This window comes from Oppia nitens, unplaced genomic scaffold (genome assembly GCF_028296485.1).
Source record: "Oppia nitens isolate AA-2021 unplaced genomic scaffold, nextdenovo-longstitch-racon4-pilon3 scaffold15_pilon_pilon_pilon, whole genome shotgun sequence".
Lineage (NCBI taxonomy): Eukaryota > Metazoa > Arthropoda > Arachnida > Sarcoptiformes > Oppiidae > Oppia > Oppia nitens.
The window spans coordinates 1830693-1858331 of record NW_026533194.1 but is presented as its reverse complement, the minus strand read 5'-3'; the positions used below and the strand labels follow the sequence as shown (position 1 = coordinate 1858331).

The window sequence follows — 27639 nt, the reverse complement described above, 5'->3', positions numbered from 1 at the left end:
TTAAATTATATATATATATATATACATTTCTACTAAATTTAAATTATTTATAAATACCTTAAATAATATTTAATAATTTGTTGACTACTATAATCATTAGGGTTGAGATCTGGGTGGAGGGGGTGGGATGGGGTGGGGTGATGACAGTTTACATACATATGTAACTACAAGTTTTTATTATATTAAATTTTTGTTGTTGTTGTTTATTTTATATTAAGTTATTTTTTTTATAACATAGAAACAAACAAACAAAATTATTATAAATTTAACAAATATATAAAAAAATACATGAATTTATGTTTGAGTAGAAAATTAATTATATAATAGTTTATATAAATATATTTTTTTATTAAAAAAAAGGTAAAAATTGTGATAACAATATTAAATTTTGTTGTTGTTGTTGTTGAAAAATTTATATACATAATACTTATAATACTTAAATTATTATTATTATTATTAATAATTATAATTATTATTAGTTTACAATTGATCATCACTTTCATCAACTAAATCGATATCAATAGTATTAAGTTGATCATCAATAGTAGTTTTATCATTGATATTATTATCATTATTATCATTAAACTTGCTAACATATTTACCTAGATAAATAATTAACACTAATAATACCAAACAGGCTACGGATATGAAAATGTTAAAATATAAAAACACACGGGGATTATCCTCAATATACGTACCGAACAATAATGGTACAAAAAATTCCGATAAACATGTTAGCAAGGTAATTACCAGGCCAATTGAATCGTTGATTGGTGTAATCAATTCAATCAGATTCAGCAAACATCCCAATAGCGGTGCATAACCTAAACCATAGACTATGGTAGCCAACCATAGGACGGTATAGTCGTTGGTGAACAGGTAGATAATAAAGGCACAGGTAGTCAACGATAGCGATACCATTAGCATTGGCTGTGGTCGTATGAATTTGGTCAGTACAATACACGTCGATTGGCTGACCACTAGGGCTATACCTAAACCGGTACACATCAGGGCAGCCGTTTGTTGTGTAACATTCTGGCCATACAAGCGGACAAATGTCGGAAAATATACGTTAAACGAATGTTTCATTGAATAATAGCAGAAATATATGATAAATATAATCAATAATTGAAAAAATATCCATTTTGTTGGATATAAATCTTGTTTGAATTGTTTGATAAATTGTTTAAATAATTTTTTCAAACAATTAATTTTAATATTACTATTTTGATTATTATTATTTTGATTATTAGATTTGTTATAACTATGTCGTCGGGGAATATATCGGCTAAACATAAAAACAATTAGCACTAATATACCGCACAATATGATTATAGATCCACTAATAATATATGGTATATATATATGGGTATCGGTTATCTGGGTCATCTCACATGATGATGATGATGATGATAGACTACTAGTATTATTTAGCATGGTCATATTGATACTACTGGTACAATTATCCATGTGAACAGTTATCTCCGATGATAGAAATGGTTTAAATATTAGTGGACTAAAAACACTTGATAAACTGATAACCATACTCAGCCCTTGTATGTATGGCCCACATTGCCGGTCCCACATTTCAACTATCCATACATTAACCAGTATATAGCTACCAATGTTTGCCAATATTATCAACGTATGGACAATAGTAAACTGGGTTAGTGTGGATAAATTTGGTACCAGGGTGACCAGTATGCCAACTAGTATTGCTATTGATCCACATAATAGCTGTTTGTTTAAGTATTTGGATACAATATGTACTAAAATATTTTTTTTTTTTGGAAAATAAAAATTATTTAGATTAAGTTTACATTTATAATATAATATTTGATCTTGTTAGTTATTTTTAATATGATTATATTTAATAATATCGTATAAAAATCTTATTAAAACAGTTTATTAATTAAATGTATAAATAATATATATATAAGCTATTTATTAAACAATAAATAAGTTATTGAGACATTAATTATTAAACTAAATTATTATTAATAAATTAATTTTAAGCTTTTTTACTAAGTATTAATTAAATTAATAATAATATTTAGTTTTTTTTAAAAAAATATAATATATATTATCTAAACTAAAAAATTAATTATTTTTAAATTTATAATAATAATAATAATAATATATAACTTAATACTTAGTGATGCGGCTAATGTAATAACCGATACTATTTGCAATATACGCGATATGCCAGCTAGATCAGTTTTATATATGGTTGCCAGATCATTTAGGACTACACCGAAAATTATAGACGGTATTGACTATTTATTTATTGATAAAAAATTTTAAAAAAAATTTATTTTAGTTTTTTTTTAATTAATTTATTATATATTGATATATTAAAGTTGTTTAAATTTACCTGAAAAATAGCGCACATAAAAATTGTAAATGTTATCAAATATTTATCAATTTTACTATTAGTTTTAACAGTGTCCATTATTATTGTTTTAAAAAAATTTTGATTACCGTAACTATTATTTAATAAAATATTATTAGTAAATTTTATTTTTTTTTAAATTTAAAAAAACAAATTATTATCTAATAAATATAAATAACATATAATTTTTCTAATTAGTTTAGATGAAAATAACAATGTTGAATTTTTTAAATAAGTATTTTATTTTATGTTTTTGTTATTTTAATAAAATATTTAAAATTTTATTTATTTTTTTGTAATATCATTTCTAGCAATAAAAAAATATTTATTATCTAAAATAACTTAAACAATATATATGAATCTAACAGTTATTAACAGGTAAATTGAAAAACAATTTTATTATTTTTATTTATAATTATAAATATTTAAATCATACTTATTATTTGTTTTTCATTTAATAGTTTTAAAATTAGATAATTATCATGGTAATTATGCTACAATATATAATATATTGACTATTTATTTTATTTTTTTATTTAAACAATTATTAAAACAACAAAATCACCCAATCCAAAATGACAACAATTAATTGAAAATATTTTAATAATTATTTTTTTAAATACAGTATATACATGTATATATTTAAATGCTAGATACTTTTTAATTAATAATTTTATTGATAATGATATTGATATTTCAAAATATTTATAAAAAAAATAAAATTAACGATTTTAAAGCAAAAAAAAAAGTCAAAAATACTGTTAATAACAAAATACTACAAATAAAACTCATATAAAATTTTATTGATATATTAATATATATATATATATACTGTATTTTATTAGAAAAATAAATTATTTTTATTTAGCATTTAATTAAACATTATTTTATTTAGTTATCTATAATTGGTTATCACTAACATAATCATCATTTTTATTATCATCATCATCTATGTCAATTGATGTTTCATTATTATTATTATGTACATTGTTAGTATAATTATTAGCTAGATAAATTACGACCAATATTAAAACTATTGACCCAATAGACAATGACATGTTAAAATAGATATATACACCAGGTGATTGTTCTATACGGGTGCCCAATAAACTGGGTACCATTAGATTGGACAAACAGATCAACAATGTAAATATAGTACCAATTGAATTGTTAATCGGTGTAATCATTTCGACTAAACTATACAAACAGCCTACCAGTGGTGCCATACCTATACCATTGACAATAGTTGCCAACCATATTATGGTATAACCATTGCTGAACAGATAGATTATCAAGGAAATCAATTGTATGATCAGGGATAGTAGTAGTAATATATGCGGCCTCAAAAATTTGGTTATCCTTATACAAGCTACTAAACTGACTACTATGGCTATACCCAAACCAGTCGACATAATTGCAGCCGTTTGTTGGTTAACATTCAAACCATACAAATGTAGAAATGTCGGAAAATAGACGACAACACTGAATTCATTGGCACAGATTAGGAAATATATCAAAAATATAACTAACAATTGAATGAATATCCATTTTGATGGAAATAAATCATGTTTTAATTGTCTAATCAATCGCTGAAATATATTTGTTTGCAATTTGTCTGACAAATCATTTTGATTATTATTATTATTATTAGTATAGTTTGTTGTTTGTCGGGGTATATAACGTCTAAACATGAAAACAATTAGCATTAAAATACCGCTCAATGAGATCATTGATCCGACAATAATATAAGGAGTTTGTATAGTAGTTTCGGTTATAATGATCTGGGTTTGTATCTCACATTCAGTACTATTATTTAGTACCATGGTCATATTATTATTATTATTATTATTATTGATACTACTGGTACAATTGTTATTATCTAGTACAATTATTTCCGATGATGATAGAAATGGTTTAATAATTAGCGGTCCAAATATAGCGGGCAAACTGTTTATCATAGACATTGCCTGTATGTATGGCCCGCACCGGTGGTCCCACATTTCAACTATCCATACGTTTATCAATGTAAAGGTGCCGGTAGCCAACAGTGCGCTCAGTACGTAGACAATTGTCAATTGGCTGATTGTTGTCAAATTGGGTGTCATTGCGTACAATATACCCGATATTATAACAATCAGACCGTATAGTAATTGTTTGTTAACATAATTGGCCACAATATTTACTGTAAATAATTATAATTAATTGTATATTTTTTTTACTTTTAATAATTTAATTAATACTTAATGATGCTGCTAATGTTGTTATCGATGTTATTTGTAACATTAGTGATATACCAGCTAGATCAGTTTTGTAGATTGTTGCCAGATCATTTATGGCCACACCTAGCATAGTAAATGGTAAATTCTATATTTCAGTAAAATTTATAAAAATACAAGTTATTAATATTTATTTTATTTTTTTAATTAATCAAATTAGTATTTGTAATAATAATAATAATAATAATAAACCTGTAAAAAACTGCACAAAAAAATAGTAAATGTTATCAAAATTTTCACACTTTTTGTATTAGTTTTACTAATAGTAGTAGTAATAGCCATTATGATGACGAAAATAATGATAAAAACTAGATTTTAAAAAAACAAATTAATACAATTAATATATAATTAAACAATATTCAACTTTATAAATATATTTTATATGTGTTTTTAAGACACTTAAATAATTTCTAGTTTAATTTAATTAGCTATTGAATAATTGTTGCTATTTTTTTACAAAGTCATTCAATTAATTACATCTACAGTATTATAATTAATTTCATTTATTATTTTGCTTATGATTAGTAATATTTAATATAAATAAAATTTTTTATTTTTCTGAATATGTATTTTTTTTTAATACTATGTCTAGTCAATTTTAGAATAAATATAAAATTTTTAAAAATGCTTATTATTAAGATTTTTTTATAAAAAAAAATTATAATCTTAATTGTATCTATCTATTAATAAAAAAATAGTTTTAATTTACGGTTCAATATATAAGCTATTCAATTATTAATCAAAGCTATTAATATGAAACTAATTTTAATTAATTAATTTTATTTATATATATGTTGTAATAGAAATACTGTTAGATTATTAGTTGATATATTGAAAAAATGTTATGGATAATATTTTCAAAAAATTTATGAAATATTAATGAAAACATTGTATCCATTGGACAACATATAATTTATTTCATTATAAAAAAAATTTGGTAAATATGAAAGTTTTATTTTTAAATTTTATATTTAAAAAAATAATAATACAATTGAATTGTTAATAAAAAAAAATATTGAAAAATCTTAAATATTGTTAAAAAAATTAAATACACATTTTTATTTTCATTTAGCATTATTTTATTTATTAATCTATAATTAGTAATCACTAACATAATCATTAATTTTAATATCATTATAACCGTTATCATCAATGTCAATTGTTGTTTCATTAGTACTATTATTATGTACATTGTTAGTATAATTAGTAGCTAGATAAATTACGACCAATATCAAAACTATTGACCCTATAGACATTGACATGTTAAAATAGATAAATACACCAGGTGATTGTTCTATACGGGTGCCCAATAAACTGGGTACCATTAGATTGGACAAACAGATCAACAATGTAAATATGGTACCAATTGAATCGTTAATCGGTGTAATCGTTTCGACTAAACTATACAAACAGCCATCCAGTGGTGCCATACCTATACCATTGACAATAGTTGCCAACCATATTATGGTATAACCATTGCTGAACAGATAGATTATCAATGAAACCAATTGTATAGTCAAGGATAATAGCAGCAATAGTTGAGGCCTCAAAAATTTGGTTATCCATATACAAGCCAATTGACTGACTACCATAGCTATACCCAAACCAGTCGACATGATTGCTGCCGTTTGTTGGGTAATATTTATGCCATACAACTGTAAAAATGTCGGAAAATAGACGACAACACTGAAATCAATTGCACAGATTAGTAGATATATTAGAAATATAACTAACAACTGAATGAATATCCATTTCGATGGAAATAAATCATGTTTTAATTTTGTAATATATCGCTGAAATATATTTGTTTGCAATTGTTCTGTCAAATCATTTTGATTAATATTATTATTAGTATTAGTATAGTTTGTTTGTCGGGGTATATAACGTCTAAACATGAAAACAATTAGCATTAAAATACCGCTCAACGAGATTATGGATCCGACAATAATATAAGGAGTTTGTATAGTAGTATCGGTTATAATCATCATATGGTTTATCTTACATTCAATAGTACCATTATTTAGTACCATGGTCATGTTATCATCATCATTATTATTGACACTATTGGTACAATTATTATCATCTAGTACAGTTATTTCCGATGATAATGATAGAAATGGCTTAATAATTAGCGGTCCAAATATATCGGACAAACTGTTTATCATAGCTATAACCAGTAAGTATGGCCCGCACCGGTGGTCCCACATTTCTACTATCCATACGTTAAGCAATGTAAAGGAACCGGTACCCAACAGTGTGCTCAGTGCGTAGATAATTGTCAATTGGGTAATAGTCGATAAATTGGGTGTCAGTGCATATAGTATACCCGATATTATAACAATCAGACCGTATAGTAATTGTTTGTTAACATAATTGGCCACAATATTTACTAGAAATATTTTATTTTATTTAATTGTTACAGTATTTGTAAAAATTAAAAATTAGTTTTTAATAATTTTAAAAATTAAATATATTATTATTATTATTATAATAAATTGAAATTATTATAATTAATTGTAATTATTATAATTAATTGTAACCATTATAATTAATTGTAATTATTATAATTAATTGTAATTATTATAATTAATTGTAACCATTATAATTAATTGTAATTATTATAAATAATTGTAATTATTATAATTAATTGTACTTAATAAAACTATAATTTAATATTTATTTTTATTTATTTTTATTAGATATCATAAACAATTATTAAATACTTAATGATGCTGCTAATGTTGTTATTGATGTTATTTGTAACATTAGTGATATACCAGCTAGATCAGTTTTGTAGATTGTTGCCAGATCATTTATAGCCACACCTAGCATAGTATATGGTAAATTCTATTTTGAATAAAATTTATAAAAAATACAAGTTATTAATATTTATTTTGTTTTTTTTACTATAAATCAAATTAATAAAAAATAACAATATTTATATAAATTAGTATAATTGTAATAATAATAATAAACCTGTAAAAAACTGCACAAAAAAATAGTAAATGTTATCAAAATTTTGGCACTTTTTATATTAGTTTTACTAATAGTAGTAGTAATAGCCATTATGATGACGAAAATAATGATAAAAACTAGATTTTTAAAAACAAATTAATATAATTACTATATAATTAAAAAATACAATATTTTAAAAATGTATTTAACTTTATTAAATATATTTAATACTTATTTTTAGACAATTAAATAATTTCTAGTTTAATCTAATATCTAATGTATTTGCTATTTGAATAATAATAATTATTTTGCAAAATCATTTAATTTATTACTTCTACTGTATTATAATTAATTTCATTTATTGTTTTGCTTATGATTAGTAATATTTAATATAAATAATACAAAAATATCATTTTATACATATATATATATTTATAGCCAGTTTAAAATACATAAAATATAAGGTATTTTTAAAAAAATTATAATCTTAATTGTAATATTTAGTGTATAATATAAACTAGCTATCAAATAATTGTTGTTATAATTATATTTTTCATTTAATTAAATTACTTCTACACTATAAAAAATAATTTGTTTTCTAATAATTAAGTTTATTTAACGTATTGTTTGTGTATAATAATAATAAATAATATAATAAATAATATAAATAACAATTTATTATGTATATAGAAAAAATGTGTCTAACCAATTTTGTAATAAATTATAAAATTTAGAAAAAAATGTTTATCATTACATTAGTTTTAATTTTTGTTTATTACTATACTATTATTATTATTATATAAATATAAATATTATCATCTAGTTAAGTACTACAAAAACAAAAATAAATATTATTACCGATAATTAAATTAGAGTCAAATATAATCTTAGATTACATTAATATTTGTATGTTTTATAGTAATAAATATATTTACAGTATCTATATATTAATATTGATAAAAGAAAATCTAGTTTTAATTAATATATAAACTTTTTTTATTATTATTGTTTATTGATTTGTTGAAATTAGTTGAAAAATATATATAAAAATCTCTTAAAAAATTTAAACATTAATGAAAACATGGATCCAATGGACAACACATAAATCAAGATAAAAACAATAAAATCAGTAAAAATAAAAAAAACTCAAACAAATAGACAAAAAAATTATACAATTTACTTAATTATTATTAGAAAATTAAATATACATTTTTTTTTATTTACAATTTTACAATTTTATTTAATATTTTCTATGCATTATTTGATATAGTAATCTATAATTGGTTATCACTAACATAATAATTATTATTATTATTATGTACATTGTTAGTGTAATTTCTAGCTAGATAAATTACGACCAATATCAAAACTATTGACCCTATAGTCACTGACATATTAAAATAGATATATATACCAGGTGATTGTTTATACGGGTGCCCAATAAACTGGGTACCATTAAATTGGACAAACAGATCAACAATGTAAATATAGTACCAATTGAATCGTTAATCGGTGTAATCGTTTCGACTAAACTATACAAACAGCCATCCAGTGTTGCCATACCTATACCATTGACAATAGTGGCCAACCATATTATGGTATAACCATTGTTGAACAGATAGATTATAAATGAAACCAATAGTGTAGTCAGTGATAGTAATAGCAATAGTTGAGGCTTAACAAGTTTGATTATCCCTATACAAGTCAATTGACTGACTACTAGGGCTATACCCATACCAGTTGACATGATTGATGCCGTTTGTTTGGTAATATTTATGCCATACAACTGTAAAAATGTCGGAAAATAGACGATAGCACTGAAAAAAATTGCATTGATTAGGAAATATATCAAAAATATAAGTAACAATTGTATGAATATGCATTTGGATGGAAATAAATCACGTTTTAATTGTTTACACAATCGTTTAAATATATTTGAGTGCCTTAAGTGATTTAAATCATTTTGATTATTATTAGTATTATTAGTATAGTTTGTTTGTCGGGGTATATAACGTCTAAACATGAAAACAATTAGCATTAATATACCGCTCAATGAGATTAGGGATCCGACAATAATATAAGGAGTTTGTATAGTAGTTTCGGTTATAATGATCTGGGTTTGTATCCCATATCCAATACTATTATTTAGTACCATGGTCATATTATTATTATTATTATTATTATTATTGATACTACTGGTACAATTGTTATTATCTAGTACAGTTATTTCCGATGATGATAGAAATGGTTTAATAATTAGCGGTCCAAATATAGCGGGCAAACTGTTTATCATAGACATTGCCTGTATGAATGGCCCGCACCGGTGATCCCACATTTCAACTATCCATACGTTAACCAATGTAAAGGTGCCGGTACATAACAGTGCACTCAGTGAGTAGATAATTGTCAATTGGGTAATAGTCGATAAATTGGGTGTCAGTGCATATAGTATACCCGATATTATAACAATCAGACCGTATAGTAATTGTTTGTTAACATATTTGGCCACAATATTTACTATTTTATATAAATAAATAAAAATTATTATTAAAAGTTAGTATTGATAATTTTAAAATATTAAAATATCAGTATATCAAGTACAGGTAATTAGTTTTTAATAAAATTATTATTATAAAAACTTGTATTATAAAAAAATAGTTTGTAAATTATTCAATATTTTAGAAAATAACATTAATAAAAATGTTTTATAATTAATACTCAATAAAACTATAACTTAATGTAAAAATAATTAATTAATACTTAATGATGCTGCTAATGTTGCTAATGATGCTATTTGTAATATTAATGCTATACCAGCTAGATCAGTTTTGTAGATTGTTGCCAGATCATTTATAGCCACACCTAGCATACTAACTGGCAAATTCTAGTTTGGAAAAATTTATTTAATTTTTTTTTTTAAATATATTAAATTAAAATAAACAATATTTATATCAATGAGATTAGTATTTGTAATAATAATAATAATAATAAACCTGTAAAAAACTGCACAAAAAAATAGTAAATGTTATCAAAATTTTGGCACTTTTTGTATTAGTTTTACTAATAGTAGTTGTAATAGACATTATGATTATGATGGTTGTGATATAACTATATTTTTAAAAATATATATATTATATAATTACTGTAAAATAAATAAATAAATTAATATATATATATATAATTACTCAATTTAATACAATTAACTTATTATTATAGTTTAACTTAATGTGTATTGAATGTATTAGTTATCAAATAATTGTTGTTATAATTATATTTTTCATTTAATTAATTACTTAAATACTAATTTACTAAAATAATTTGCTTTCTAATAATTAATTTTATTTAACGCATTGTTTATGTATAATAATAATATTTAAAATAATAAATAATATAAATAACAATTTATACAATATATATATAAAAAAATGTGTCTAGCCACTTTTGTAATAATGATAAAATTTAGAAAAATAGTTTTAAAAATTTATTTATTACAAATATTATGATTACAATTATTATATATATATATATATATATATATTATCATAGTAAAGTACCAATAAATAAATAAATATCATTACCGATAATTAAATTTAAGGAAATAATAATAATTAATCATTTATTAATTAAAATTATTTATGTAAGAGTATAATAATGACAAAACAATTACTTAAATATAGATATTTTATTTATATATATATATATATATTATTTTAATAAAAAGTTCAGCATATTATTATTATACATTATTTTATATATTTTTAATTAGTTATCACTAACATAATTATTATTATTAAATTAATTTATTATCATCATCATCAATGTCAATTGATGTTACAGTATTATGTACACTGCTATGTATAATATGTAGCTAGATAAATTAGGAGCAAAATCAAAATTATTGACAATTTTAACAAATAGACAAAAAAAATATATAAATAAATAAATAAAAAAAACTTTTATATAGACTATTTTATTTATTATGTAAAAAATATTTATTATATTTGATTTAGTAATCTATAATTGGTTATCACAAACATAATAATCATTTTTATCATTATTATTAGTATCATCATCATCTATATCAATTGTTGTTTCATTATTATTATTATTATGTACATTGTTATTAAAATTTGTTGCTAGATAAATTAGTATCAATATCAAAACTATAGACCCTATAGTCATTGACATATTAAAATAGATAAATACACCAGGTGAATGTTCTATACGGGTGCCCAATAAATTGGGTACCATTAGATTGGACAAACAGATCAACAATGTAAATATAGTACCAATTGAATCGTTAATCGGTGTAATCATTTCGACTAAACTATACAAACAGCCTTCCAGTGGTGCCAAACCTATACCATTTACAATAGTGGCCAACCATATTATGGTAAGCCTATTGTTGAACAGGTAGATTATAAATGAAACCAATAGTGTAGTCAGTGATAGTAGTAGCAATAGTTGAGGCCTAACTAGTTTGGTTATCCCTATACAAGTCAATTGACTGACTACTAGGGCTATACCCATACCAGTCAACATAATTGCAGCCGTTTGTTGGGTAGTATTTATGCCATACAAGTGTAAAAATGTCGGGAAATAGACGATAGCACTGAAAAAAATTGCATTGATTAAGAAATATATCAAAAATATAAGTAACAATTGTATGAATATCCATTTGGATGGAAATAAATCACGTTTTAATTGTTTACTCAATCGTTTAAATATATTTGTATGTCTTAATTGTTTTAAATCATTTTGATTATTATTAGTATTATTAGTATAGTTTGTTTGTCGGGGTATATAACGTCTAAACATGAAAACAATTAGCATTAATATACCGCTCAATGAGATTAGGGATCCGACAATAATATAAGGAGTTTGTATAGTAGTATCGGTTATAATGATCTGGGTTATCTCACATTCAATAGTACCATTATTTAGCAACATGGTCATATTATTATCATCATTACTATTGACACTACTGGTACAATTGTTATTATCTAGTACAATTATTTCCGATGATGATGATGATAGAAATGGCTTAATAATTAGCGGTGCAAATATAGCGGGCAAACTGTTTATCATAGCCATAGCCTGTATGTATGGCCCGCACCGGCGGTCCCACATTTCTACTATCCATACGTTGACCAATGTATAGGTGCCGGTACCCAACAGTACGCTCAGTACGTAGACAATTGTCAATTGGTTAATAGTAGATAAATTGGGTGTCAGTGCATATAGTATACCCAATATTATAACAATTAGACCGTTCAGTAATTGTTTGTTAACATATTTGGCCACAATATTTACTATTTTATATAAATAAATAAAAATTATTATTAAAAGTTAGTATTGATAATTTTAAAATATTAAAATATCAGTATATCAAGTACAGGTAATTAGTTTTTAATAAAATTATTATTATAAAAACTTGTATTATAAAAAAATTGTTTGTAAATTATTCAATATTTTAGAAAATAACATTAATAAAAATGTTTTATAATTAATACTCAATAAAACTATAACTTAATGTAAAAATAATTAATTAATACTTAATGATGCTGCTAATGTTGCTAATGATGCTATTTGTAACATTAGTGATATACCAGCTAGATCAGTTTTGTAGATTGTTGCCAGATCATTTATGGCCACACCTAGCATACTAACTGGCAAATTCTAGTTTGGAAAAATTTATTTAATTTTTTTTTTAAATATATTAAATTAAAATAAACAATATTTATATCAATTAGATTAATAATAATAGTAATAGTAATAATAAACCTGTAAAAAACTGCACAAAAAATAGTAAATGTTATCAAAATTTTGGCACTTTTTGTATTAGTTTTACTAATAGTAGTTGTAATAGACATTATGATTATGATGGTTGTGATATAACTATATTTTTAAAAATATATATATTATATAATTACTGTAAAATAAATAAATAAATTAATATATATATATATAATTACTCAATTTAATACAATTAACTTATTATTATAGTTTAACTTAATGTGTATTGAATGTATTAGTTATCAAATAATTGTTGTTATAATTATATTTTTCATTTAATTAATTACTTAAATACTAATTTACTAAAATAATTTGCTTTCTAATAATTAATTTTATTTAACGCATTGTTTATGTATAATAATCAAGATAACACTTTAAGATAATAGTCTCTGTCTGTCTGTCTGTATGTGCACATTTCATCAACAACCGTATTTTAATTCAAATGTAAAAATGTATTGTTATATTTTCATTTTTTATTGAAAGCAATGTTATTTCTATGGGAAATTTTAAATGATTATTGAGGTCAGGTAGATTTTGAGGACAGGTAGGCAGGTATTGTGGAATTACATTTTACTATATTATATGAGTCATAGGGCACCGGGAGGTTAGCTACCTGTGCTAAATTTTTGTAAAATTTTCTCAAATGCAAAAATTTTTAATTTGTATTAAAATTTTCAATTTTTATTTAAAGCAATGTTATTTCTATGGGAAATTTTAAATGATTATTGAGGTCAGGTAGATTTTGAGGACAGGTAGGCAGGTATTGTGGAATTACATTTTACTATATTATATGAGTCTTAGGGCACCGGGAGGTTAGCTACCTGAGCTAAATTTTTGAAAAATTTTTTCAAATGCAAAAATTTTCAATTTGTATTAAAATTGAAACTTTTATTTAAAGCAATGCTATTTCTATGAGAAATTTTAAATGTATATTGAGCTCAGGTAGGTTTTGAGGACAGGTAGACAGATGTTGTGTACTTACATTTTGCTACATTGTGTGAGTCAAAGAGCACCGGGAAGTTAGATATATATGCTAAATTTTTGTAAATTTTTTTCAAATGCAAATTTTTTTTGCAAAAATAATTAAATTTTCAATTTGTGTTAAAATAATTTAAATATAGATAAAAATCTAAAATTTTTCAAGAGTTTAGACTAAATAATGTGTATTGGTTTAGTAGTTTTGTTACATTATGTTATGTAATAGTTGTATAGACAAATTAAGTCTCATTTAAACTACTTATGATGAATATTTTAAAATTAGTAAAAGAATTGGACAGTTATACATGTTGCGCGGGACAATCTAGTAATATTTAAAATAATAAATAATATAAATAACAATTTATATAATATATATAAAAAAAATGTGTCTAGCCAATTTTGTAATAATGATAAAATTTAGAAAAATAGTTTTAAAAATTTATTTATTACAAATATTATGATTACAATTATTATATATATATATATATATTATCATAGTAAAGTACCAATAAATAAATAAATATCATTACCGATAATTAAATTTAAGGAAATAATAATAATTAATCATTTATTAATTAAAATTATTTATGTAAGAGTATAATAATGACAAAACAATTACTTAAATATAGATATTTTATATATATATATATATATATTATTTTAATAAAAAGTTCAGCATATTATTATTATACATTATTTTATATATTTTTAATTAGTTATCACTAACATAATTATTATTATTAAATTAATTTATTATCATCATCATCAATGTCAATTGATGTTACAGTATTATGTACACTGCTATGTATAATATGTAGCTAGATAAATTAGGAGCAAAATCAAAATTATTGACAATTTTAACAAATAGACAAAAAAATAAATAAAAAATTATATATAAATAAATAAATAAAAAAACTTTTATATAGACTATTTTATTTATTATGTAAAAAATATTTATTATATTTGATTTAGTAATCTATAATTGGTTATCACAAACATAATAATCATTTTTATCATTATTATTAGTATCATCATCATCTATATCAATTGTTGTTTCATTATTATTATTATTATGTACATTGTTATTAAAATTTGTTGCTAGATAAATTAGTATCAATATCAAAACTATAGACCCTATAGTCATTGACATATTAAAATAGATAAATACACCAGGTGATTGTTCTATACGGGTGCCCAATAAACTGGGTACCATTAGATTGGACAAACAGATCAACAATGTAAATATAGTACCAATTGAATCGTTAATCGGTGTAATCATTTCGACTAAACTATACAAACAGCCTTCCAGTGGTGCCAAACCTATACCATTTACAATAGTGGCCAACCATATTATGGTAAGCCTATTGTTGAACAGGTAGATTATAGATGAAACCAATAGTGTAGTCAGTGATAGTAGTAGCAATAGTTGAGGCCTAACTAGTTTGGTTATCCCTATACAAGTCAATTGACTGACTACTAGGGCTATACCCATACCAGTCAACATAATTGCAGCCGTTTGTTGGGTAGTATTTATGCCATACAAGTGTAAAAATGTCGGGAAATAGACGATAGCACTGAAAAAAATTGCATTGATTAAGAAATATATCAAAAATATAAGTAACAATTGTATGAATATCCATTTGGATGGAAATAAATCACGTTTTAATTGTTTACTCAATCGTTTAAATATATTTGTATGTCTTAATTGTTTTAAATCATTTTGATTATTATTAGTATTATTAGTATAGTTTGTTTGTCGGGGTATATAACGTCTAAACATGAAAACAATTAGCATTAATATACCGCTCAATGAGATTAGGGATCCGACAATAATATAAGGAGTTTGTATAGTAGTATCGGTTATAATGATCTGGGTTATCTCACATTCAATAGTACCATTATTTAGCAACATGGTCATATTATTATCATCATCATTATTGACACTACTGGTACAATTATTATTATCTAGTACAATTATTTCCGATGATGATGATAGAAATGGCTTAATAATTAGCGGTGCAAATATACCGGGCAAACTGTTTATCATAGCCATAGCCTGTATGTATGGCCCGCACCGGCGGTCCCACATTTCTACTATCCATACTTTGACCAATGTATAGGTGCCGGTACCCAACAATACGCTCAGTACGTAGACAATTGTCAATTGGGTAATAGTAGATAAATTGGGTGTCAGTGCATATAGTATACCCAATATTATAACAATTAGACCGTTCAGTAATTGTTTGTTAACATATTTGGCCACAATATTTACTATTATATATAATATAATTATTATTAAAAGTTAGTATTGATAATTTTAAAATTAAAAAATTAACTGCCGGTAATCAATTTTTAATAAAAATTATAATTACTCTATAATTTACAAAATAATAATTTTAAACAAATATAAATAGTTGATGTCTTAAACTTAACTTAATAAAACTATAAAACAATGTTTATTTAAAAAAATTACCTGTATGTAAAATAAATAATTAATTGTAATTATTATAATTAATTGTATTTTATTATAATTAATTGTATATTTTTTTTATTTTTAATAATTTAATTAATACTTAATGATGCTGCAAATGTTGTTATGGATGCTATTTGTAACATTAGTGATATACCAGCTAGATCAGTTTTGTAGATTGTTGCCAGATCATTTATAGCCACACCTAGCATACTAACTGGCAAATTCTAGTTTGAAAAAAAAAATTATTTTATATTATTTTTATTTAACAAATTAAAAAAAACAATAATTATAAAACTAGATTTATAAAAAAAACTATTACTATATATATATATTTAAAAAATTACTGTATATAAATTAATCAACTTTATATATTTAATATATTTTTTAGATAATTAAAAAATTTCTAGTTTTAAATTTAAATGTAATGTACAGTACAGTAGTATTAATACATTTTGTAATATCATTTAACTATTTAGTAATGTTTTTGTACATTTTTTTCTATTATTATTTTAATAACATTAATTTTACTTTATTAATTTTATTTATGAATAGTCATATTAATTAAATAATATAAATAAAATTTTTAAATTGTATATGTATTTTTAAAAAATATATTAAGTATTCAATATATATATATATATTTTTAAAAATTATCATAGTCAATTAAAAAAAATTATTACCAGTAATTAAATTTATCGGTAATTATAATTTTACATAAAAAACTATTAGCTATTAATTTTATTTATTACTTTTTAATATTTTTTTGTCTAAAATTTATATATTACAATAATTATAATAAATAGATTATTACAAACAACAAAACAATAATAATACTAATTTTATTGAAAATTAAAACATTTATTATCATAGATTAATATAATAAAAATTATATATATATATAAATTATATATATATAAAAATCAATAAATATAATAAAACAATACAATAACTACTACTATAAACTACTACTACTACTAGACATATCCGACCTCAACATTATGGGTACACTAGTTTCTAGTCGTTTAATAAAACCATTGTTAAACTGATGAGCAGACATACGTTTGTGGCCTTTGACAGCTACCGAACCGAATGCCGACCACGTATTCTGGGCACTGGACACACATAATAGTCGACGTTTTTTATGATAATAAATACAACCCGGTCCGGGACGACCAGTGTCGTCATACCCGGACAACCTCTTCAGATCAAATGTGGCCACCAGTTCCGGATCGACCAAATCGTAGAGCCGAAGTCGCGAACCGTCTGTCCAGTGACTGTATATGTCAATGAAATCGATGAATGCCCGAAATCTACGGTCAACTTCGGTAGCCGTCATTGTTGACCAATCGATCAGACCGTACGAGTCATCAAATTTGGGTGCTTTGAAGTTACGTGTGGACGAGGAAAGGGATGAAATAATATAGAATTAGAGCTAATATATTATAATATAGACATACCTTTCTATTTGATAAAACTTAATCATTTACATACCGTATGTAATGCCAGAACTTGATTGCGGTCTACTATTCAGTAATTTATTGTCAATATCTAACAGACATTCCCATAACTATTAAACAAAACAGAAAAATAATTTAATTATCGGTAATTGCAAAATAAGACAACACCAAAAAAAACCCAAAACACTAACCAATTGGGCGCCAATCGGTGCCAACTCAGCCTTGAGCTGGCGGGCCGTAATCCTCGGCGGCACCGGATAGCCGGCCTGGGCTACTATGTCGCCGATGTCAAACCGTTTGGGCGCTATCCTCATAATGGTAACACCGGTTCGCTGGTCGCCATTAAGTACGGCATAGTTGACTGGTGCCGCACCGCGCCATCGGGGCAATAGTGAACCGTGAATGTTAAGCATACCTGTTGTCCTCAACAACAACAACAAAAATGTGATGATAATAGTTGTAATAAAAGTGTCAATTAAAATGTTTAGCGGGGGTGGGTGGGGGTAAATACCTAATCGACAGGATCTGATAGCCCGTCCGGGTATCAGATGACCAAACGAGGCGACAACACCGATATCGTAGACACCATCAGTCGGCGGTAAATCGTACGGAAACTCATGGCAAGTGAGTTGACGGTCGTGTGCATAGCGGGCGATAATGTTCTTCGGCGAACTCAACACAACATCCAATTGGCGGATCACTTGTCGCTGTTGTTGTTGTTGACCACTACCACCGTCGCCGCCATCATCATCATCGACGGCGGCTGCCAATTGATAGTTATCGGCCAATAGTCGCAGTGTTGGCAAACTAAAGTCATCCGAACCGTAGAATAGGACCGACAGTTGATTACTACTACTACTACTACTACTGCGCTGGTGGTGATGATGATGTCGGAGGCCATGTTCAACAAGTAGTAGACTTTTACCGCCGACGCCGCCGCCGATAACGGCATCATTGGTTGTAACGGTATTGGCGGCGGCCAGCAATCGGCGATAACATTGACAGCATAAACGGTAGATCATTGCGCGCATCAATGGTTGGCACACAAAAAAAACAACTACTTATTCATCATTAGATCCATTAGATTACAACTATTTGATGGCCAGAAAAAAATTAAAAAAATTTTGTAAACAATTTATTTTAATCACGTGTTTTGCTTTACTGTAATTTAAATCATAAACATAATTGAATAAATGTTTACAACGTTTCTATGACAACACACACACTTACACAATGTTATTGTTGACAAAAAATATTGTTTTTTTTTTTTTAATTTATTTATTGGACTCTCAATAGTATACTGTAGTTATCATTCATATTGTTGTCAATTGCATAGACATTGGATCAGCTGTTTTTCGGGTCGTTTTAACCATCAGTACTAACATTACCGCAGCCGCCGCTGTGACCCGAGAGACAGATATGGCCACAACAATAACAGTCAAAGACTTGTTTGACGAGTTATCCAAAGAAAATCGCCGACTAATTGGCGAACTAGGCTTTTGTCACCGATATGTCCAACTGTGCGACCGATATCGGCTGTTGGCCATCAATTTTCGCGATCGATGTATTTGCGATCAGAATGTCGGCAACGAATCCAAACTCAACAACTTGGATCTGGTCTACGGTAGACTACTTGAGGACAGTCGCAAATGGCTGACAATTAGACGAAAAAGGACGGCAAATGATAGGCAAACAATTTCAGGTCAACTGATTGGCGCTACCGGTGGTGATGATGATTATGATGGAGAAGAACTACCGGTTAAACATAAGGAAGAGGTGGTTGACAACGCCTACGATAGCGAAGACAATTGGCAACAAACTGGAGATGAAGACAATTTTGTGGACAATTCGGACACTAGTGGTGAAGAAGAAGAAGAAGAAGAAGACTGTTATGATCCAGAGTTTAAGCCCAATAGGAGTCAGATTAGGTCAATAAAGTCAACGATATTACCGACGGAAGTAAAAGTCAAGCCGTTAAGGACGACTTCGACGACGAAGAAGAGACCGCCGCCAAAGATTTACACGTGCGAGACGTGCGGCAAGACTTTTCAACATAGATATAGACATAATAATCACGTACTGAAGCAACACAGCGGCGGCGGTGGCGGTGATGACAATGAGGGCAACGATAATCACAATGACGACGAGTTCTTTAAGAAGATAAATACGATGTCGCGGAAGACATCGATGAAGAGACCGCCGCCAAAGATTTATACGTGCGAGACGTGCGGCAAAACATTTCAACATAAATACAGACATGAAAATCACGTACTGAAGCAACACAGCGGTGTCGGCGGCGGTAGCAGTGATGACAACTATAGTAACAATAACGACGACGACTTTATGGGGGGCAGAGATGACTTCGATGACAACGACAGCGACAGTCTAATGGATAACAAGAAAAAAGTGGATACAAGCGAGTTGTTTAAGAAGATGAATACGATTCACAAATGGAAATCAAATCGTTCGCCGACATCGAAGAAGAAGACGTCGATGATTATGAAGAAGAAGAAACGGGTTTCGTTGAGCTATACGTGCCAGACGTGCGGCAAAACATTTGCCCATAAATATCGTTTGCGTAAACACGAAGAGAAACTACACGGCGATGAATACTTTAGTCGACCGTTTGTCTGTTCGGTTCCCGGCTGTAAGCGACGATTTAGGGTTAAGAAATCACTGTACAATCATCACCGGGAGGACCATTCTGGTGGCGATAGTACAGAATTTCAGTATCGATGTCCGCGCGATGGATGTACTGTAGTGTTCAAAACGAAATCGGGATTCAATAGGCATATGGAACTGCACGACTCGGCGAAAAAAACGTACGGCAGAACCCAGTGCCTGTGGCCGGGCTGTTCGTTTGTCGGGTTTCCCAAAACATTGGAAATACATCTGAATCGACATCAGGGTATCAAACCGTATGCGTGCGACGACTCGAGTGGTTGTCAAATGAGTTTCTATAGTGCGTACGATCTGAAACAACATCGAAAACAAGAACACGAACCGAAACCACCGGAAGTAGCGGCTGCTGCGGAGGCGGCAGCGAATAGTTACCGGTGCGATATCGAGGGTTGCGATCGTAGTTATGACACACCCAGGCAACTGAAACTACATAAGCGCCAACACGACCGTATCTATAAGTGTTCGTGGCCCGAATGCGACCAAACCTATTACAATAGTGTTACGATGCGGGATCATATGGACAGACACCTGAATGTTCAGCGACATAAGTGCCAGTTTTGTCAGCGCGGGTTCTTTACCCGCAATAATTGTTTGGCACATATGAACCGTATTCATCAGTTTATACCGCCGAAAATTCGTCGGCCGTATAATCTTAAGCGTCTTAGACAACAACAGCAACAAAATGACAATAATGTCGATAACATCACTAATGATAATAATAATAATAACGATAACATCACTAATGAAAATAATAATAACGATAACATCACTAATAATGATAACAACAATCAATGAATTTATTATTTTTTTATGAATTAATAGCTAATATATATATATATATAGACATCCCTATCCATCGATCATAACTATTATCCCGTATGTGATGATAACCCCATACCGTAATTTTTAAAAAAAAACTTAAAAATAAACTTAAAAATAAGTAATTTATTAGTCTATAAGATAATCATAATATCGATATCCCATTAACTATTCCGATGAAATCTGAATCTGAAACAAAATCTGATTAATTGTAAAACACAATTAAAAAAAATTTAAAAAAAAACAAATATAAATCCCGAACCAATTGGTGTGCATACCTGTCCTTAACAAATAAAATTAAAAATTAATTAAAATAATATACCGGAATATAAATTTACATTGATTTTTATGATAGTGATTGACATAATATAATTGTAATATTTTTAAAAAAAATATATAATTTATTTGTTTTTTTTTCGGCTAAAACTTTATTTAAACTTATTTAAAATAAAAATTTGTAAATACTTTTTTGTTAAATGTTTAAAAAAAAATTTTTTTATTATTAATTAATTAAATTTATAAATTTAAAAATTATTATAGTTTTTATAAAACTAGTATTTAATGATAATAATTGAATGAATGTTTACGACGTTTCTATGACAACACACACACACACATAGACTGTTATTGTTGACAAACAAACAATCATTTTGTTGAATGTTTTGGTTTTGTTTTGGTTTTTCTATTGGACTCTCAATAGTGTACTGTAGTTGTCATTACATAGACATTGGATCAGCTGTTTTTTCGGGCCGTTTTGACCATCAATAACATTACCGCTGCTGCCGTTGTATACCGCTAAACCCGATAGACAGATGATGGCCACAACAATAACAGTCGAAGACTTGTTTGACGAGCTGTCCAAAGAAAATCGCCGACTAATTGGCGAACTAAGGTTTTGTCACCGATATGTCCAACTGTGCGACCGATACAGACAGTTGGCCATCAATTTCCGAGATCGATGTATTTGCGACCAGAATGTCGCCAACGAAGCCAAACTCAATAACTTGGATCTGGTCTACGATAGACTACTTGAGGACAGTCGCAAATGGCTGACAATAAGACGACGGAAGAGTAAGGAAAAAGTTAGACAAACAACTAATCAGTTGATTGGTGTCACCGATGGTGTTGGTGATGATGGAGAAGAACTACCGGTTAAACATAAAGAAGAGATGGTTGACAACGCCGACGACGAAAGCGATGACAATTGGCAACAAATGGACGTTGAAGACAATTTTGTGGACAATTGGGACACCAGTGGTGGTGAAGAAGACTGTTACGATCGAGAGTTTAAGCCCAATAGGAGTCTAATTAAGTCAATAATGTCAACAATATTATCGTCGGAAGTGAAGGACAAGCCGATGCCGACGACTACTACTAAGCCAACGACGACTACGTTGTCGACGAAGAAGAAGAAGAAGAGAGGGCCGCCAAAGATTTACACGTGCGAGACGTGCGGCAAAACTTTTCAACATAAATATAGACATAGAGATCACGTAGAGAAGCTGCACAGCGGTGGTGGCGATGATGACAATGACGGCAACGATAGTAACAACGACGACGACTTTATGAGCAGAGATAATGACGACGACCTCATGAGCGGAGATAACGACGACGACGACGACAGCAATAATACAATAGTGGAGAACAAGAACAAGAATAGGAAGAATAGCAGTGAGTTGTTTAAGAAGATAAATACGATTCAAAAATGGAAATCAAATCGATTGGCGACATCGCAAAAGACATCGATGATTATGAAGAAGAAGAAGAAACGTGTGTCGCTATGCTATACGTGCCAGACGTGCGGCAAAACATTTGCCCATAAATATCGTCTGCAACGACACGAAGAGAAACAACACGGCGATGACTACTTTAGTCGACAGTTTGTCTGTTCAGTTAACGGCTGTGGTCGACGATTTCGGGTTCACAGATCGCTGTACAAACACTGTCGGGAGGAACACTCTGCCGATAACTATACAGAGTTTCAGTTTAGGTGTCCGCGCCAGGGATGCGGTATAGCATTCAAAACACAAATGGGTTTCGACCGCCACCTGGAACTGCACGACGAAACGAAAAAAACTTACGGCAAACACCAATGTCTGTGGCCGGGCTGTTCGTTCAGCGCTCATCGAAAGATATTGGAAATACATCTGAATCGTCATCAGGGTATCAAACCGTATGTATGCGACGATCCGGGCGGTTGTCAACAGAGATACTATGCCGAACATGAACTGAGACAACATAAGAAACAAGAACACGGCCCGAAATTGCTGCCGACCACTGATGGCAATGGCGACACCACCGAAGCAGCAGCAGCTGACCAGTTGGCCTATCGGTGCGATACAGATGGCTGCGATCGTAGTTACGCTACACCCAGGCAACTGAAACTCCATAAGCGCCAACACGACCGCATCTATAAATGTTCGTGGCCCGAATGCGACCAAACCTATTACAATAGTGTTACGATGCGGGATCATATGGACAGGCATTTGAATGTCCAGCGACATAAGTGCCAGTTTTGTCAGCGCGGCTTTTTTACCCGCAATAATTGTTTGGCACATATGCGCCGAATTCACAAGTTTGTACCGCCGAAAGTTCGGGAACCGTACGCCAATCATGTTAGGCAACAACAACAACAGCACAATAAAAATGCCAATAATATTACTAATATAGATAATAACAACATCACTAATGTTGATAACATCACTAATGTTGATAACATTACTAATGTTGATAACATCACTAACAATGATGATAATAACAATAACATCACTAACGATGATAATGTTTTACCGGTAATCACTAAATAATGACAACACAATCGTGGAATTATTAATAATTTTGTTAATTATTTTATTTTTATTTATTTTTTTTTGTGAATTGTTTTTTTTAATTAATATTAACTGATTTATTATTATTATTATATTACATTACAATATAATTTAAGTCTACTATTAAAATCTTAAACTTACGGTATATTTAATTTAAATATTTAATTTATTTTATTATAATTTAAATGGAAACTATTATCTAATATATACAGTATTTATATATATTTATATATTTTTTATGTGTTGTTTAGGTATTCATTCAATTATTTTGTTTTAAAAAACTAAAATTAAAAATTTTATTTTATTTTTGTAATTGTCTACCAGTAATATAACTTTAAAAAATTATATATATATAATTTTATTGATTGTAAATTTTTTTAATAAAAAATAACTTAATTATCTTGAATAAATTATTTAAAAAAAATAAATTAAATAAAAACTTATATATAAATTAACCCATGTTACATTAATATATTTGATTTTAAACAGATAATTATCTGGGTAATTTTAGTGTAAATTTAAATTTAAAATTAAAAAAAAAATTTAAAATACACAACACATACACACACACACACACCTCTATCAGTTCAATGATAACATCCCTATACAACATGTACTACACAATCATTGTTTACGGTTTCCAATGACAACACAATATTGACAAACAATATTTGTATTGAAAAATAATAATAAAAAGTTTTTTTTATGTTTTTTAATATTTAATTTTTTTTTGTTAATTTCAATCAATCAATCAATCAATCAATTAATTAATTTAAGACATTATCGGTGGTCAACATCGATGGCCAGCAGATTATCGGTAAAAGATGTATTCGATGAGTTGTCCCGCGAAAATCAGCGACTGGTCGGCGAACTACGGCTATGCCATCGATTTGTCCGACTGTGCGACCAATTTAGACAGTTGGCTACCGATTTCCGCGATCGATGTATTTGCGACCAGAATGTCGGCAACGAAGCCAAACTTAATGACCTGAACTCCATCTACGAGTCACTAGAGGTGGACAGTCGCGAGTGGCGGACAAAGATGACAACATCGACAACAACAACAAGTGACCAAAGTTTACGGCTGTTTACCGATCGATTGATTGCCGCCACCGATGATAATGAAGAAGAAGAGGATGTTGTGGTCAAACACGAAGACAAATCAATGGCCGCCGCCGCCGACGATAGCAATGATTGGCAGCCAATGGACGAACAGTTTACCCCCGATGGCGGTGGCGGTAATGAAGATACAGATTTCAAGCCAAATATCGGTAAAATTAGACGACGATTATCGACGACAATAAAGACAAAGAATTGGAAGAGTTCTTCGACAACAACAACGACAACAATAAGGACTTCGTGTCCGACGTGTGATAAAACATTTGGCAATAAAAAACTATTGAAAATACATCAACAATCGCATAGCGATCAGCGAGACTACGATTGTCCAGTGGATGGTTGCGGTAAACGATTCAAAAATGCCGGATCACTGTACAAACATCGTCGGGTAACTCATTCGGATGAACGACCGTTTCGTTGTCAATGGGAAGGCTGTAGTCGGGCCTACAAAACCAAGGATGCAATGCTGAGACATAGGGTATTGCATACAAACGACGGCAAACATCGATGCGATTACGACGGCTGCGACAAGTCGTTTAAGGATCCGTCGCGTCTGGAACAACACCGGCGCCGACACGATCGTACAGTTGCCAGAGTACGGGCCAAACGGGAGGCTACCGGCGTCAGCGGTGATGCACACAAAAAGATACGCTACCGACGGGTCCAGTGTGTATGGCCAGGATGTTCGGCCCATGGAACCAAACAGGAGATGATCATACACTTGAATCGTCATCAGGGTATCAAACCGTTTGTTTGTTCAGCGGATCCTACTGGCGGCTGTCAGATGCGCTACTATACCGATTGGGAACTCAAACAACACCGAATCAAAGCACACGAACTAACTAATCCGGCCGACCGGCCCTACAGGTGCGACTACGACGGTTGCTGTCTTGCGTACGCTACCCAACGTGACCTGAAACGACATCGGCATCGACACGATCGGATCTATAGGTGTTCGTGGCCCGAATGTGACCAATCGTATCCGGCAAAGATTGCACTCAAAGAACATATGGACCGACATCTGAATGTTAAGTCACATAAGTGTCACTTTTGTGGTAAAGAATTTTTTTCGAAAAATAATTTCCAAACACATCAGAAAAATGTTCACCAATTTGTGGCCAAAAAAATCTGATAAATAGATATTGTTTTTTTGAATAATAATAATAATAACAATAATGATTGTAATTTATTTTATTATAATAATAATATTATTTTTTTTTTAGTTTATTTTCTAATAAATCAATTAATGAATTATTTGTAATGTAATAATAGTGAAAAAAAATTTTTTATTTTTTAAATCTACACAAAAAACATATTTATAATTATATTTTTTTTGTCGGTTTTTTTTGTTGTGAATAAGAAAATATTTAATTTAAAAATAATGATTTTTATTTTTGGTTTGTTTTTCATGGTGTATGAAATGTAGATTTAAAAAAATATAATTATAGTTTTAAAAACAATTCCTATATAATTATAATTTTAAAAACGTATAGTTTTTTTTATTAAATTGATTTAATTATAATTGAAATTAATTGATTGAAATGTTTGTAATATTGTGTTGAGGAAATCCATTTTATATTTAATTTAATTATAATATTTTAATCTTTTTGTTTTTAACTTATTTTGATTTTTATTGTAAACTTATTTATATGCTTTTAATCCTTTCCTTGAATTGTTGATCGATTTGATCGATCAATGCCTACCTGTTCTTAGAAGTGATCGCTCAATGGCCGTCTTCATGGCACCAGTTGATCGATCACTGACCTCACATACATACAGCCAACCAATAGCTCCACTTTTCCTACACATACATACTTGTTCTCAAATACAGTATAAATACTGCTGTATTCATAGTATACTCTCT

At 28.1% G+C, this 27639-nt stretch overlaps 4 protein-coding genes across 4 annotated transcripts; 3 read left to right on the top strand and 1 right to left on the bottom strand.

Annotated features, from left to right (window-relative positions):
* Positions 1–17825: 17825 nt before the first annotated feature.
* LOC128963163 (methionyl-tRNA formyltransferase, mitochondrial-like) lies at positions 17826–19525 on the bottom strand. The gene is made up of 4 exons (XM_054309658.1): positions 18839–19525; positions 18519–18742; positions 18362–18437; positions 17826–18250 (listed from the first exon to the last, which is right to left on the bottom strand). Exons 1-4 carry the CDS (start codon positions 19356–19358, stop codon positions 17826–17828), a joined length of 1245 nt encoding a protein of 414 aa, XP_054165633.1. The 5' UTR covers positions 19359–19525.
* A 40-nt stretch (positions 19526–19565) lies between these two features.
* LOC128963130 (zinc finger protein 761-like) lies at positions 19566–21848 on the top strand. Its single transcript, XM_054309615.1, has one exon. It carries the CDS (start codon positions 19747–19749, stop codon positions 21802–21804), a length of 2058 nt encoding a protein of 685 aa, XP_054165590.1. The 5' UTR covers positions 19566–19746; the 3' UTR covers positions 21805–21848.
* A 559-nt stretch (positions 21849–22407) lies between these two features.
* Positions 22408–24647, top strand: LOC128963138 (zinc finger protein 429-like). The gene has a single exon (XM_054309627.1). It carries the CDS (start codon positions 22641–22643, stop codon positions 24633–24635), a length of 1995 nt encoding a protein of 664 aa, XP_054165602.1. The 5' UTR covers positions 22408–22640; the 3' UTR covers positions 24636–24647.
* Positions 24648–25376: 729 nt separating this feature from the next.
* On the top strand, positions 25377–26907 carry LOC128963463 (zinc finger protein 62 homolog). Its single transcript, XM_054309974.1, has one exon. It carries the CDS (start codon positions 25456–25458, stop codon positions 26905–26907), a length of 1452 nt encoding a protein of 483 aa, XP_054165949.1. The 5' UTR covers positions 25377–25455.
* The last annotated feature ends 732 nt before the right edge of the window (positions 26908–27639 follow it).